This window comes from Phoca vitulina, unplaced genomic scaffold (assembly GCF_004348235.1).
Source record: "Phoca vitulina isolate PV1807 unplaced genomic scaffold, GSC_HSeal_1.0 scaffold63, whole genome shotgun sequence".
Taxonomy (NCBI): domain Eukaryota; kingdom Metazoa; phylum Chordata; class Mammalia; order Carnivora; family Phocidae; genus Phoca; species Phoca vitulina.
In genome coordinates, this window is record NW_022589766.1 from 4,755,977 (window position 1) to 4,771,342 (window position 15,366).

The 15,366-nt window shown below is 50.3% G+C and overlaps 1 protein-coding gene across 1 annotated transcript; it reads right to left on the reverse strand.

Annotated features, from left to right (window-relative positions):
• Window positions 1-3,481: 3,481 nt before the first annotated feature.
• Window positions 3,482-13,055, reverse strand: ADGRF3 (adhesion G protein-coupled receptor F3). Its single transcript, XM_032391643.1, is given in 15 exon segments — window positions 3,482-4,215; window positions 4,678-4,740; window positions 4,827-4,868; window positions 5,339-5,877; window positions 5,880-5,969; window positions 5,972-6,701; window positions 7,621-7,800; window positions 8,205-8,401; window positions 8,575-8,718; window positions 9,219-9,428; window positions 9,984-10,202; window positions 10,725-10,898; window positions 11,378-11,518; window positions 11,930-11,990; window positions 12,972-13,055. Coding segments are annotated over 15 exon segments (2,976 nt in total). The 3' UTR covers window positions 3,482-4,113.
• Window positions 13,056-15,366: the final 2,311 nt, after the last annotated feature.

Below are 15,366 nucleotides of genomic sequence, written 5' to 3' on the forward strand. Positions count from 1 at the left end.
AGATCCCAACTTACGTACCTCTCTTTTCATATAATACTTTAATTATCCCCTCTATTCCACTAAATAACCATTTTGGAGTGGGGCCTTCATTTGCCTTCATCTTTCATTCAAACTTCAGAAGTGTGCTTCCGCACTCCGCGCCCCCCTCCACCTGTTTGCTTCTCGGGGGCTCCGATTCTGAGTAAAAGTCCACGTTCTTCCTGTGGTTTGTACAGTTCATTCGTTCAGTAAATACTTACTGAGTGCCTGTTATGTGTCAAGCATATTTAGATACTGAAGCTACAGCAACCAGCAAAACAAAAATTCTTGCCCCCTTTACATCCATCTTTCCAGAGAGAAGAATCCTAATTCTCAGCCTATCTTCTCCCCCATCCCCTCTCATTTATGTTTATTTTCTCTAGGCCTCTTCAATTCCAGTCTCTCTTGAGGAGTGAAAAGCAGCAGCAGGTCTCCCAGTCTTCCTTTGAGATTTAATGGGTGACTCAGAGGTCCTCTGTCTGTGTCCGCTGTGGCTTATCTGGGACTCTGATCTTTTTCAATGAAGAGGGATCACTGATTGAGAGGAAATGGGAGAATGTGGGGGATGGAATGACAAACATACTGAGTAAAAAGTCTATTCTGAAAAGGAATGCATTATTGTGAAAGAGACAAAGCATTTGGATATGTTAGCAATGTTTCTGGCTGCACTCAACTAGGGGCCCCTTTCCCCCTCCACACTTAAGGGACTGTCAGTGATCAGACAGAATTGATTCCCAAAACAGAACTCCAAAAAGGTGGTTCAAAGCTTTCTCAGGAACCCCTAATGTAGTCCACCCTTCCATACAAATCTAAATTCCAGGGGATACTTTGTGTTACTTGCTTGTCAAGTTTCTATTTTTAAATATGCAAAATGTTCGGAAGAACTTTTTCAAAATCACTTTTTTCTAACAAAAATACATGCTCATTGTAAAAAAATAATTCAAATAATATTTATAGAGTAAGAAAAAATGAAAAATCCAGTGGAGATACCCACTGTTAATATTTTGGTGTCTCTCCTTCTCAATGCACACATATCTGTATGGACACAAATGGGCCCAATTTTGGTATGGACCAGAATTGGCTAGTATAATGCTGTTCTGGAACCCTTTTGTCTTACTTAGCTATATCAGTAGGTTTAGCTATACATCATCATTTTTTTAAGATTTTATTTATTTACTTGAGAGAGAGCAAGTGTGAGAAAGAGAGCACAAGCAGAGGAGGGGGGAGGGAGAAACAGACTCCCCGCTGAGCAGGGAGCCCAACATGGGGCTCCATCCCAGGACTCCGGGACCATGATCTGAGCCAAAGGCAGACGCTTAACCAACTGAGCCACCCAGGCGCCCTGATACATCATCATTTGTAATGACCATATAGCATTCCTTTGGTAGATATGTCCTAATTTGTTTTACCAAGTGCCTCTTTTTTAAGGATATAAACACCTAGAATATACATCTCTTGTACATTTGTCTGCTCACTTGTCTACTTAATATTTTTTTTTTTTTTAGATTTTATTTTATTTGAGAGAGAAAGAGCTCATACAAGGGTGGGGGGGCAGGCGCAGAGGGAAAGGGAGAGAATCTCAAGCAGACTCCACACTGAGCGCGGAGCCCAACGCAGACCTCAATCATGACCTGAGCCAAAACCAAGAGTCGGACGCTCAACCGATTGAGCCACCCAGGGAACCTTCTACTTACTTCTTTAAGTCGTCTTTTTAGAAATGGAATTGCTGCTAAGCCTCACTTTCTTATATTTACTTCCAGAACCTTCTTTTCAGTCCTTTTTTATGTGAGGGTCAAATGAACAAAGGCTCCGTGTCATTTCATTGATCAATTCTAAAGTGTGTTTTTAGTCGCAGAGCGTGCAGCATGTGCCATCATTTGAGAAAGAGAATGAAGACATAGATTTCTACAGAACACGCTCAGAAAGTCTCTGCTGCTTTTAAAGTGAATGTGTATTAGTTGAAATATTCAAAAATAATTTTATAATTAAAAAAATTAAGACTGTAAATATTAATGAAGTGCAAGGGCGATTGAGACAGGACTCCGTTGCCAGGGAAACCCGCAGGCAGAGGCTGGGCTGTTTCAGTGGCTCCCTGCCTCCCGCCTCCCTCAGGGGCTGAGACAGGTCTGAGGCATAGAAATGTTGCAATCGCCCTGCTGAGTTGGTATCTTCTCTTTGAAAAAAATGATTGAATTCATTTAGAGAAATATTTGCACTGGTTTATATACAATGAAAATATTCACACAGATCCATGTTTGTAAGAAAAACGTTTTCAACAGCATATCCATTTGCATTTCAACAGAAAATGTTCCCTTTGCATTTTATAAAAATAGCCATGGATTTTTAAACAAACAAAGACTCATTCATGAGGATTCTTTTCATTTCGCCAGTTGAAAAATTTTCAGAACCCTGTCATCATCTTGTGGATTCCTTGAGTTAATTCAGCTAGATGTCCTTGTTTCCTCTCAAGACTTTTCTTAAATATTTCTTCTCCATATCTAGTCTTATCTTGAGCCTGTCACTTTTTAAAAATATAATTTAAAAAATATTTTATTTATTATTTTAGAGAGAGAGAGAGAGCGTGTGCATGCCAGGGGTGGGAAGGAGCAGAGGGGGAGGGAGAAGGAGGGGGAAAGATTCTCAGGCAGACTCCATGCTGAGAGTGGAGCCTGGCACTGGGGATCCCATGACACCAAGACCATGACCCGAGCCGAAAACCAAGGCTCAACCGACTGAACCACCCAGGCACCCCGAGCCTGTGACTTTTAAATGCCAGTGTTTGTCATCTTGTCACTTTAATCCTTGGCAGTCTGTGGTAACTTCTTCTGTACTTTAAAGTTGTTAATGCAGGGGCACCTGGGTGGCTCAGTTGTTAAGCGTCTGCCTTAGGCTCAGGTCATGATCCCAGGGTCCTGGGATCGAGCCCCGCATCGGGCTCCCTGCTCGGCGGGAAGCCTGCTTCTCCCTCTCCCACTCCCCCTGCTTGTGTTCCCTCTCTCGCTATGTCTCTCTCTGTCAAATAAATAAGTAAATAAATAAAATCTTTAAAAAAAAAATAAAGTTGTTAATGCATTCTTACAAAGGTGCTCAGATCAGTGACTTGGTGTATACATGCATACGTCTATGAAACTTATATTTATATTGATATTGTTGTGAAAGTTAAAGAAAGGGACCTATTAGCTTCACCTTTTCCTAAACTTTGAAAAGAACCAAAATCTGCCCTTCACCTTTAATGTTTGGAAGATCAGAGTTCCTGTTATTAAGCCATCCTTTTTCTTGCTAGCCATAGAGAAGAAATAATCAGAAAGGAAATCATTGAATAGTTAAAGATAAAACAATTTTTATCAAATATATCTGTAACATGAACTACTGATTAGTCAAAAACTGGTTGAGACTTGTAAATGATTAATCGCAATCATTTTGAACTTTAATATCTGTTCATTATGTTTACAGCAGAGGCAGGCTTATTCCTTAGGTAGTTTTGGCTAGTTTTTCATGCTATTTTTGCTTGAATAGTTTAGTGGGGACAGGTGACCTGCAAGAGAAAGGAACGTGACTAGTGGAAACATTAGCCTGTCTTTGCCAATGGCTGAGCTCTGGGAGGGCAGAAGGGCTCAGAGCATTGGGCCAGGACCCATCCTCGTGGATTCAGGCACATTCCCTCAACTCCCTTGGAGGAGGAGCAACATGAGCTCGTGTGGTTCACTCAAAGCTTCTGCCTTCCCCATAAAAGGGCTCGCCCTGAAGCTCTGGGCTGGTGAAGGAGAACTTGCAAGGCTGCCCTCCCCTCTGGATACCAAGCCCACCAATGGCAATTCTTTCCAAGCAAAGGTTTTTCAGGATAATTAAATATTTGACAGTGCAAAAAAGGAATTTCCTGAGTGAACTGAATCAAGGGTTGGTGGTAGTAAAATTCCCTCCAGCTTTCTGTGAAAGCAATAGAAGATGCTATGCCATCTACTCTCTGAGGCCTCCACCTTCCCCATCCCATCCAGAAATGTCTATGCTGGAAAAGTCTGTTTTCCAACCCTTGGGCTGGGACAGTTACAAGAAGAAGAGCCTTCTGCGCCAGGAAGCCCTTTGCTACGCTCGGCTTCACTCCGTGCCGCTCACACTGCTCCCAGGAAGGCTTGTTTCCCACCTGGCATCTTCACTTCTTCCTTTGCTGTGTTCTGGGATGTAGGTTTCATAGGTAGCCTAGGAAGGGACAGAAAGGCCCAGCTGCAGGGTGATTATTATTATTATCATCAACTCTCCTTTGATGAGGTTGTACCCATCTTCACGTTCTCACCTGCCCTCCTGCCGGGGCCACAGTAATCCTAGGAACTCTGCTCTCGGCTACGCTGACTCCCATGCTTACTGATCCGACCTATTCCCTTCATATAGTAACTGGAGGCAGACTTTCAAATGGAGAAACCAGGCACAAAGAGAGTCCCCAGGAGCCCAGGTTGGAATCAGGAGCCCAGGAACCTGACTCTCGACTGCTCTGACGGGGCTCTTTTCTCCATTGTTGGGGAGTTTGAACCTGAAACATGCTCATTCTAAAAGACAATCCCAACCTCCTCTCGGCTCCTAGCTGTGCCTCTTAGGAAGGCTGTGGAACAGCTGCTTCTAACCTGCTCTCAGCGGGAGAACTGAGGATTTGAGCCAGCAACTCACCAGGGAGATGGTGGAGTTGGAGGCTTGGGTGCGGCAGAAGCGTTTGAGTAAAGCCTCTCGTATCTGCAGGAGACGTAACGCCCTGGTTATGCCAGCCCAAGTCCTGGCCTGGGCACCGCAAGTCAGATGGGTTAGGTGGGCAGACTCACCTTCTTGTCTGTGAGGCAACCAAACAGTAAGATGAAGACACCCTAAAAGAGAGATATGGGGATAAGTTAGTCAAGGAGGAAGGAATCAACCAAAGTCAACTCTTTTCCCTCTCCTTTTCCTTTAGCCTCTGTCTTCCTGTCTAATTCATGTCCCGAGGCTTCCCATCTAGAGTTTTCTGCATATTCGCATCGTTTGGTGCATAGAATCCGTTTCAGGTACTTCTCTCACTGCTTTGGTTACAAAGGATAGATATCAAAGTTTTGAGGACTGACAATTCCCTGACTTCTCTGGCAAAACCAGATACTATTTTACAGATAAGAAAACCAAAGCTCACAGAGGTTTGTCCAAAGTTCTCCAGCTAGTCAGTGGAGGAAATGGGATCCAAACCTAAGTCTTCTAAAGTTCCTGAGACTATTTCTTCTGCTTCACCATGATACCTCCTTGAGAAGGGACTGGCAGTGACTTAGACCATCTAAAAGGGCAAAAACACAGCCACCACACTGTCACCCACCTGGGTGGTGTTGAGAATCGTGAAGATGTAGTGAGGAACTATGGAGACTTCCTCCAGCAGAGTGGCCAGGCCCAGCCCCCAGGTGAGGCCGAAGATGGGGGTGAGAATGAGCAGGGCTTTGGTCACCCCCAGAAGGGCATGGCGCTTCTCCACCTGGGGCCCCTCTGACAGCGAAGGTCTCAGGAGCTTCAGCACAGCCATGGCTAGTACCAGCCCATTCACGCCCACAATAGCCAGCACTGGCCCCACGAAGGTGTAGCGTGCCCCTCCCTTCCCATTCAGCCAGCATGCCCCCTCCCCCAGGTATTGCCCTTGGGGTAGGTAGAGGCCCAGGGCAGCACCTGCAAACCCCATTGGGCACATATAGCCAAGGACCACCATCAGGGAGAGTACTCGGCACTTGGACAGCTGACTGAAGACGAAGAGCAGCTGGTGGGCCAACATCAGGGCCTGAGCCAGCATCCAGAAAAAGGTGGCCAGGTAGAGGAAGTGACAGAGGAAGGCAGCAGCCAGGCAGAGTGGGCTTTGGCGTCCCGGAGGAAGCAGGTGTCCGCAGCCAAAAGGCAGAGCACCACGTTGAGCAGGGCCATGTGGCGTAAGTAGGCAACTTTGCTCCGTCCCACGGCTCTCACACTAGCCTGTGCACGCCCAGGCCCACGAGCAGTGCCAGGATGGAGGCGCCCAAGCCCACCTGACTCAGCAGCTCCAGGGTGGGGTTTTCTGGAAGAGTATTTCGGGACATGAGGATGGAGAAGGCAGTGAGGTGCCGACAGATACACTGAGTGGTGGGGCTGGCGTGAGCGGTTTGCACCTGGCACCCTTCATCTGACCAACCCCCCTTGCCCTGGAAGAGATCGTGGTCCCAGAAGACACAGTGGGGAGTGCTAGCTGTGTCCCCGAAGTCCATGATGACTTCTCCCTGGTTGAAGGCCTGGCCACCTGCCATGATGGAGATGGAGAGGACCAGCCCAGGAGTGGCATAGAAGGAGTCCCCCAGCCCTTGGCCATAGTTTGAGGGCAGAAGATGGTCCAGTTTCCGCAGTAGCATGCTAGTAACACTGACGTTCGTTCCATTATGGCCCAGTGGGGCCAGTGAGCGCCTAGGAATGCATGCCTGCAATGGGGCCTGAGTGGAGAAGGAGACTCTGTAGTCAGCAGGAAACGCAGGTCCAAGGAGCTGGGTCCGTAGCTGCACGTTACGTAAGCTGAAGGAGAAGGGCTGATCCTGTGGGCACAGGCTGCGGGCCAGGGTCTCCACAGCCAGCAGGAAACCTGAGCCCGCTGAGGGCTTCTGGGCCTGCGCTGGGGCCCACAGAGAGCCGGTGTCCATGTCTAGGACCTTGTCTGTGGTTTTCAGGAGAGCCTGTGACGCCCAACAGAGAGATCCCAAAAGAGAGATGAGCCCTGGCCGCTAGAGCCCACAGCACTGGGCCAGGGGCACAGGGAACTCAGCCCCAAAGCCACCTTTCCTAGTCCAGCAGAAGACCCACGGGTGGAGAGAAAGGGGGAGAGGAAGACAGACCTGTGAAAGAAGAGTTTCTATATGGGAAGAATGGGGAGCTGTTCAGCTCACCACTGGGGTGGCTTCAAGTATGTGGTCTCCTGATGCAATCCAGCCTCTCCATCTGACAGTCTTTCTCTCGCCTCCATCCCTCAGGCCACCCAGGCCCTAAGGGGCCCCTTTCCAATTCCTTGATCCCTACAGGTCTGTAAAGCTAAGAATGGTACCCAGTGGTAGAGGGCATGATGTTCTGAAGTAGAGGGCCACATGCACGTCCATCCACCCACATGTGATATACATTCCCAGATAGGAAGTGTGTTGTGTTGTTGCCCCTGATTATTCTTTTGGATGCCTCTTATTGGTCACCAACTGTTGCCCATATTGAGAGCTGGTTTAGGTGAGTCCAGCCAAGCCAAGAGTGTTTGAGTATCTCCATGTAGGTATCGTGTGTGTGTGTTTCAGGGGGTGGCGTCGGGGGGGGGGCTTCACATCATATGCACGCATCTGCATGTACATGAATGCCTCTGAACTCACGTCTTCACACCCCTTCCTGCCTTTCCTGACCTCCCATGTGTTATCAACATCAGACCTTCTCCACATTTCATGGCCTTGAGACTGGTGTCCAAGAGGAGAGACGGACCAGGGAAGCAGACGCTCAGACTCTAGAAAGGTCTGCTGGCTGACAGCCCATGATGATGTCAGGGGGACAGAAGTGCCCAGAGGTAAACAGCTTCAGGCCCCTACTACCCAGCTGGCCCCTGCCATGGCTCAGAGAGCTCACCTCCAGGGCCCTGCGGGTAAGCTGTATTCTAGCATCCACCACCACCTTGGCCAGGAATGATATGGTGCCCAGCAGTGCCAGTAAGTCAGAGGGCGAGCTCACCGCCATCACGTGCTCCGACAGCTGTGCCAGGATCTGGGGCACCTCCCCAGCAGGCCAGCCCTGGCCTGCCCGTAGCAGCTGAGACACAAGACAGCAGGAATTGGGGAGTGGGGTGGGCAAGTCCTCACGAGGGAGGGGCCATTCCTCCTCCATCCAGCTCTTTCCTCCCCATCCCCGCACCAGTCCCAAGGGAACAGGAAGCAAAGATCGAGTGAGCCACATGGAAGGAACTGACACCCATGTTAGTGGAACAGACATTTGGTGGGATTAAGTTTGGAGAATAGCACGCTCCCCACAATGAGAATGCTGGGCACTCTCTGGCCCCCGCCTCACTCCCTGGCTCTGCTGGGCTCCAGTTCAGAGAAGGTGAATGACCTTCAGGCCGGGCCTCAGAGGGAAAGGCTTCTAAAGCTAGGTCCCGAATGAGAAAGGGGTAGGTCATGGAGGGTGAGGCATGTGGGCAGCAGGGCCTGAAGCTTTACCCGGGCTCTGTGATGCAAGGCCAGGAGCTCTGTGTCTGTGCAGCTGCTGTGAACGGGCTCCCAAGTCCCATCAGGCCCACAGGTCCGCTTTACTATGCCCATCCTGTTCACCGGGCATGGGGCCTGTGCCACGTGGCCAGCCTTGGTGACATTCCAGGCAACAGCTGAGGAGTCCTCAGGGCAGGCGGTGTCTCCATCTGAAGAATGATATCAGGGAGGCTCAGCAACCACAGTCCAGCCCCAGCCTTTCTGGGGCAGAAACCTGTTCAGGCTCTGGAGACGGGCTGTGGGGCCCAGTGCAGGGAAACGTCAAGGAGCACGCAGGGCAAGCAGTAAGAGGTCAACCGGCTGGACCCCAAGTCCCACGTACCCTGGATGACGGTGACAGAGATGGGGACCCTGAGAGGGGTCAGTCCTGGGCTCTGCAGCTCACAAGTGTATGTGGTGTCAGCCACAGGGCAGTGCTGAACGGCCAGCACAAAGCACCGGGAGCCTGGCTTGTTGACTAAGGAGGCTGAAGATAACATGAGAGAGGGAACAGTTACTGGGCCTGGAATAGACCTAGAACCCAGCAGGCCCAGAGATGTCCTTTCAGTCTTTCTAGCAACTTCAGAAGCAGATGACGCAGTGCGGAAGACCTGAGTGCTACGAGAGCATCAAACTATGAAGGCAGCGCTTGGATTTTGGTGAGGGGCGCCTGGGGGTCTCTAACTAGCCCCAGGACTTGAAGCCAGGTTCCTCATTTGTAGAATGGGGCCTATCACCAAACGAACTTCACAGAGTATATTGCGAGAGTTCATTAAGATTGTGTGAAAACATTTTGCAAACATATCTCCATTCATGTGGTTTTTGCTGTATCAATACAATTAGGATTGCTTGTGGGGTAAAAACAGGGTTGGACTTGGACCCAGAACTCCCAGGTGGAACTGCAGCCTCTGCTTCCTGCGAGCTGGAGAGCCAGCTGCCTGGAGATCAGCTGCCGCCTGTCCCCCGGCCCCGACAGCCCCTCCGTACCTTTGCTGCCCTCCCTGGGACTCCAGGAAGCTGTGTAGGCCACGTGCGTGCTGGGGACGCAGCAGGTCAGCTGGAAGCCAGGGCAGGTGGCCCAGGAAATGGAGAGCTGGTCTGGAAGCCAAGCCACATCTGTTGCCTGCAGGGGCACCTTCACCACCTGGGACAGCTCCCACCTGAATCCCTGAGCCTCAAAGCAGCACGTGTACTCACCTGCAGATACACACCTGCTGCACCTCCCAGCTCCTCCGGCCCCCACCCGTGCCACAGAAGCTCTGCTGCTTCTAAAGCCACACCTGAGGTCTGCCTTCCCGGTCTGGCCTCTCCTTAAGCCCAGCAACAAAGATCCCTGCCCCCGAAAGGATTTCTAGGAGGAAGAGGCCCGGAGAAGAGGCTCCTGACATTTTTCTTTGATAGCCTGGAGCCATGGATTCCAAGTGAACCTCTTTCCTGCGAGGGGATGCCCTTCCCGAACCACCTGATGGCCACTGCAACATCTTGAAGCAAAACACAATGTCTGTTCTCTGCCGAAATTGACACCCCACCTTCAGCATTCTCCTGTTAAAATTGTTCATATCAGTGGGCTCCTTAGCCTTTGTTTCCCCAGAATGAATAAATGGAAAGATGCAAAAGGAAAGGAAGGGGAGAGAAAAGCAGGAAGGAGAAGAGAGGGAGGAGGAGGAAGGTGAGGGAAGCAGGGGAAGAGAAGGACAAAGAGAAGGGCAAGGCAGAGGAGAAGAGAGATGAAAGGAAGGGCAGGCTGGCTACCTGCCCATCTATGGGAGACGTTGAGGATGCTGAGGACAGCCTGGCCCGGGCTAGAGGCCAGGGACACATGTGTCCCTGGCTGCAGGAGGATGGGTGTGGGACTGCCCGCGTGCCGCAGGAACCAGTTCAGGTTGGTGGTCTCACGGCTCTTGACAAGGGTCAGATTCAGAGTGGCGCCAGGTGTCTGCACCGAGGAGGTCAGGCTCAGCCTTCCGGGGACTGCAGGGAGGCAGAAGGCAGGCACCCCTTGGAGCAGGAATTGTGGCCCTCTGCGGTTAAGCTGACTCCTTCCCCATCTTCGGAAGCCCGTTCCTCGTCACTCCCTCCCCACCGCCCCCAGTACTGTTTTGTTTTGTTTTGTCCCTGGATGAGAGTGGCTGCTGCGGTCCAGCCGAGGACCCTGTCATTGGGAACCAATCAGGGAAGCCTTGTGGCCCACGATTTCCCCTCCCCTAGGGGACCTGGGGCTGCTGGAGCCCCTTCCTGGCCCTCTAGGGTCAACAGCTGTCACTCTAGCCCTTTCTCTCCTTGTCCATATGTCTCAGGAGCCCTGTTGTTCATTAGTCTCACTACCCAGTCCCAAGCTTGAGGCTGTGACCCGCCAGGATAACTGGCGATTCTCCCACCCAGCGGAGCTCCTGGGCTTGGGCCAGCTGGCCGAAATACAGGGGTTAGAGAGGAGAAAACACAGGCTTTCTTTCCCAGGGGCCCATTGGTTTCCAAGTTCCCAAATCTCCTCACCAGGTGGCAGCAACTGGCAAGAGCCGGCTTCAGCGGGGCCGAGGACCAGACAGCCACAGGGCCTGTGGCTGTGGGCGGGCTCGCAGGGAGGGTGACGGGAGCAGACGCTGGTGTTCCGCTGGTACCCAGACAGGCAAGCACAATAGGTCTGCCCATCGCTGTGGAGGTTACACTCTGCGGCAGAGGGCGGGGACAAGACGTGGGCAGGCCGTGTGAGAGAGCCAGTCCTCTGACGCCTGAGCCACTCTAGGGCTGGCTGTCTGGAACCATCCCAAAGTCACAACAGCCTCAGCCATCAGGGACCGCCTCCTCACTCAGGGTTCAAAGCAGCAGAGGTCCTGCTGGGCAAAGTCATCAGGGGTGGGGTCGGGGGTCAGAGAAGTCCCAGCCCACCACCGGCTCTGCCTCTTGGGCCTCTGCCAAAGTTTAGAAGATGGGGACATGGAACAGGAAGGGAAGGGTCTGTCTGGTGGGGAGGTGAGGAAGGAGCTGGGCCATGGAGACCCTCCAGGGAATGGGAGGGGTCGGCAGCGGTCTAAGCGAGCTGGCTGCGGGAGACCTGGGAAGCCTGTGCCCCCTTCTCTCTGAGCTCCCCGTCCCCCACAAGTGGTGGAAGGCCCACTGAGAGGCAGGGCTCCAGGAATCTGCCCTACCTGTTGTGAGGCGGAGGCCAGTGAGAGTTCTTGGGAAAGAGGAAGCCGAGGCAAGGGGCTGAGTCGGGGTCCTGGAGAGTGCCAGCGGCCAGGTCTGATTTGGCAAGTCCAGCTGTACGTAGACCGAGGCCAGGACTGATTCTATGGCAGCAGAGGGGGCAGCTGTAGAGGAGAGGTGGCAAGGCCATGGGCTGGTCCCCTTCTGCCTCCCACACCTGGCTGGTCACTGGACCCCGGGCAGATCCCACCTCCCATAGCCCAGCTAGGAGCTGACAAGACTCGAGAGGGCCATAACCCTCACTAGCTACGTTGCATTCACATACAGCTCCATGTCACCCTCCCCTCATTTTATAGGTGAGGCTCTCCAAGATGAATGATTCTCTCCAGGCCTCACAGCTAGAGAACTGGCCTCTGGACCTGAGTGTCCACTGTGGCCAGCCATGGATCCAGTCTTCCGTGGGTCCTCTTCAGCCTCATTCCCTGCTCCCTGTCCTCCCCCCTTGCCCTCCCACCCCTCCCTCCTTCCTCCTCCTGTCCACTCCATCCACTCACCACCTTCTCCACTCCTCTGGCCCAATTGCTGCCCCGATTCCCCTCCAGCCTGACTCTGTGCCTGGAACAGAGGAGAGACCTCTGAGAGATGCTGACCCCAGGTTTCTTCCAGGGACACCTTCTTCCCCAGGGGGCTCGGGCTAGCCTGAGTAATTTGGCGTGACTCCATCTCTTTGAAGCTCTTCTTTTTGCCTAGCCAGAATCAAGCAGGCACATCAGGAGAGGAAAGCAGGCTTCCGGTAGGAGGCGCCAGGGATGCAGCCCCAACGACTCTGCCAAGGCCTGCAAATCCCACCTGAACCCAGGAACCAGGCACACCCTGGAGAGTCAACATGCTTTGCTTAATTCCTTCCTGAATTTACCTATCCCTGGGCCTCTAGGCTAATTGAAATGGCTGTGTCTGGAACACCAGCGGGGAGGGCCAGGCAGAGCTGGCTGGGGCCCAGAGGCTTGGGGAATTCTGTTCTCTCCATAGAAACTGCCACAAGGGCGAGCATAAGGCAGCATCTTCCCTTAGTCTCTGGTTCCTGTAAATTATTTCCTCACCAACTCCTCCCTCTCTCAAAATTGTATGTGAATGTGGGTACTATATCTAAAAACAGATACAGATATAGATATGGATACGGATACACACAGTGATACAGACGTCTTCTTGGGAGAAAACAGAGATCAAAAAGTGCTAATCTTGACTTTGCTGTCTTTCTTCAGATTCTCTCCTGTCCTCTATGCTGGAAAATTTTTCTTTTCTTTCTATTTTTAAATTATAAGCTTGACTGGGAGAACCTTTATCCAAAATGTAGCTGGCATCACTGGAGTTCACAGTGACTCAAAGAAACAAAAGCTATCCCACACCCTGGAAAATAAGACTGACCTCTCAGAGATTTTATAACAAACTAGCCTCTCTTTTTTACAGTACTTCCTCTCCCTCCAGCCCTTGCGCCTCCACCCGCCCCTTCATCCACACCTTGCTGCCTCTCACGCTGATAGGCCCCTATGTCAGCTCTGCAGACCTTCCCTGGGTGCTTGCCCCAGGCTTACTCACAGGTTGAGACGCTTGAGCAACTGGTGACCTCACCAGGGGGAGAGTCATGGCCAGGAGCACCACGGAGGCAGCTGAACAGACCATGGCTCAGCGAAGCAGTCCTCAAGAGTCCTCCGGCTGCTGCATGATGCAAATGTCCTCAGAGAAGAGTTGGCAAGGCTCAGCACAGCTGGGATGGGAGAAGAGGGGACAGGAGCCAGCCGAATTTACAGAGGAAGTGCTACAGTCTGTGACCGAGTCACATGGGCACCCAGGTCCCAGTGAGGCCACCTGGAACCCATGTGCCCCAGTGACAATGGTCTGCGCAGGTTCCCCCTGGGTTCTAAACCAAGAACCCGGTGCACAGGAGAGGGCTTGGGGGTCCTAGGTCACAACCAGCAATATGCCATTAAGCCAGGGACCTGGGAAATCTGGATTGTCCTGAAACTTCTGGGAAGCTGGATCATTGATCTCAGAGCCAAGGTAGAAAGGACAAACATTAGGGCTGATTTCTAGCCTAAAATAATTTCCAGAGTCTTAAGTTTAACTAAGAACCCGGAAAAATGCTGGGAGAAATTACTAAGTAACTTCACAAAATAGTTTTGAAGGGAGGATGGTCTTTCCAAACAAGACACAAAACCCAGAAAGCCAGAAAGAAAATAAATTAGGCTGTCTAAAAAGTTTTAAATTGGGGATGAAAAGCACATAGGGTAAAAAGGCAAAAGACAACATGTTTGTAGCACGATGATTGAATAAGGGGCCAACCTTAACACAAGAGTTTTTTATCTTACATTAGTAAGATGGAAAATGGGCAAAAAATAGAAAAAGTCAGTTTACTGAAAAAGAATTATCAACAGTTTGATAAACATATAAAAAAATCCACTTTGAAAAAAGAAAATAAAACTGAAAAAAAGAAAAAACAGACAAAAATAAGAAAACAAAAAAAGAAAAAATTAAAAAAATGAAATAAGAAAATAACTCTGTCACCTACTAAATATCAAAAGACATTGATTATATTCAGTGTTGACAAAAATGTAGTGATACACGTATACAAAAACGTGTGTATAAGGATGTTCAAGGCAGAGTTGTTTGTGACAGCAAACGAGTTAAACAACCAAAATGTCCATTCAAAAGGGACATTTCCAAACAACTGAACATTGTTGTGGGAAAAAAGTGAGGTAACTCTATTTTGGGGTGAATCCCAATATATATGGTGAAGTGTAAAGTGTATATTATGCTGCCTTTTACATAAAAAAGGGAATCTATATTCAATATCTGTGCTTTTTATACCTAGAATATTTCTGGAAAAACACATCAAGGACGTTGGCACTGTTGCTTCTGGGGAAGGGGGTTAAGGGTGCAGATGCATCTGTTTGATATATATTTTTTCTAAACATAGGCATGTATTTTCCTAAGTAAGAAAAGGAAGAGTGGATTTAAACATGCACACACGCAGGCGCATAAGCACTCACGTGTGCACGTGCGTGTGCGCACACACATGCACACACAACACCTATGGTAAAATCTAGCCACGATACATTTCTACTTCCACCACCTCTTCAGCTGTCCCCTTGCTAGGACGGCCGCCGAGGCGCAGCTGACACACAGCAGTGACATGCATGGGAACAAAGACTTTGTTAATAATCGATTTGAGAATGGTGAAGAATCAGGTTTGAGAACGTGAAGGGGGTTGCCATCAGCGTTATGGGAACCGCCCACTGCGGCCGCAGATGGTCTCAGAGGCTCCAGGGGGATACGGGCCACCACCAGCATCTGCCACAGTCACCAGAGTGCATCAGTCCAAGCATAAGGTTGTCCTGGATGGTGCTCGACAGGGTCTGTCAAGGAGCAGGGACGACAGAAGAGAGAAGTGGAACTGTTTCTGTAATTTGAGAGAAGTTTCAAACATTTTTGCCTGTACAAAAAAAACACCGAGAAAAGATCGGAAGGAAATGCTACAGGCTCTAGGAAGCGTCCGAGAAAAGATCAGAAGGAAATGTTACAGGCTCTAGGAAGTGTCCGTTGACTTTACCTCAGGATTCCTCAGGGCTTCACACCGTGCACCAGGGGCCTTAAGTGATATTTGTTCTAAATGAGTCAATGGATAAATGACACACACCAAGGGGCGCCTGGGTGGCTCAGTTGGTTAAGCATCTGATGCTTGATCTCAGCTCAGCTCTTGATCTCAGGGTCGTGAGTTTGGGCCAGTGTGGGGCTCCACGACCAGTGCGGAGCCTACTTAAAAAAAGAAAAAAGAAAAAAGAAGCACATCAAGACATTAACAGTGGTTGTAACTAAATGGTAGGATTTGGCATGTTTTTCTATGTTCTGTTTTTCAATTTTATATTCCATAATGGAAAAAAAGTCCTAACAAAAATACCAGATCTTGGTGTGCCCAGGGGGCTCAGTCGCTTAA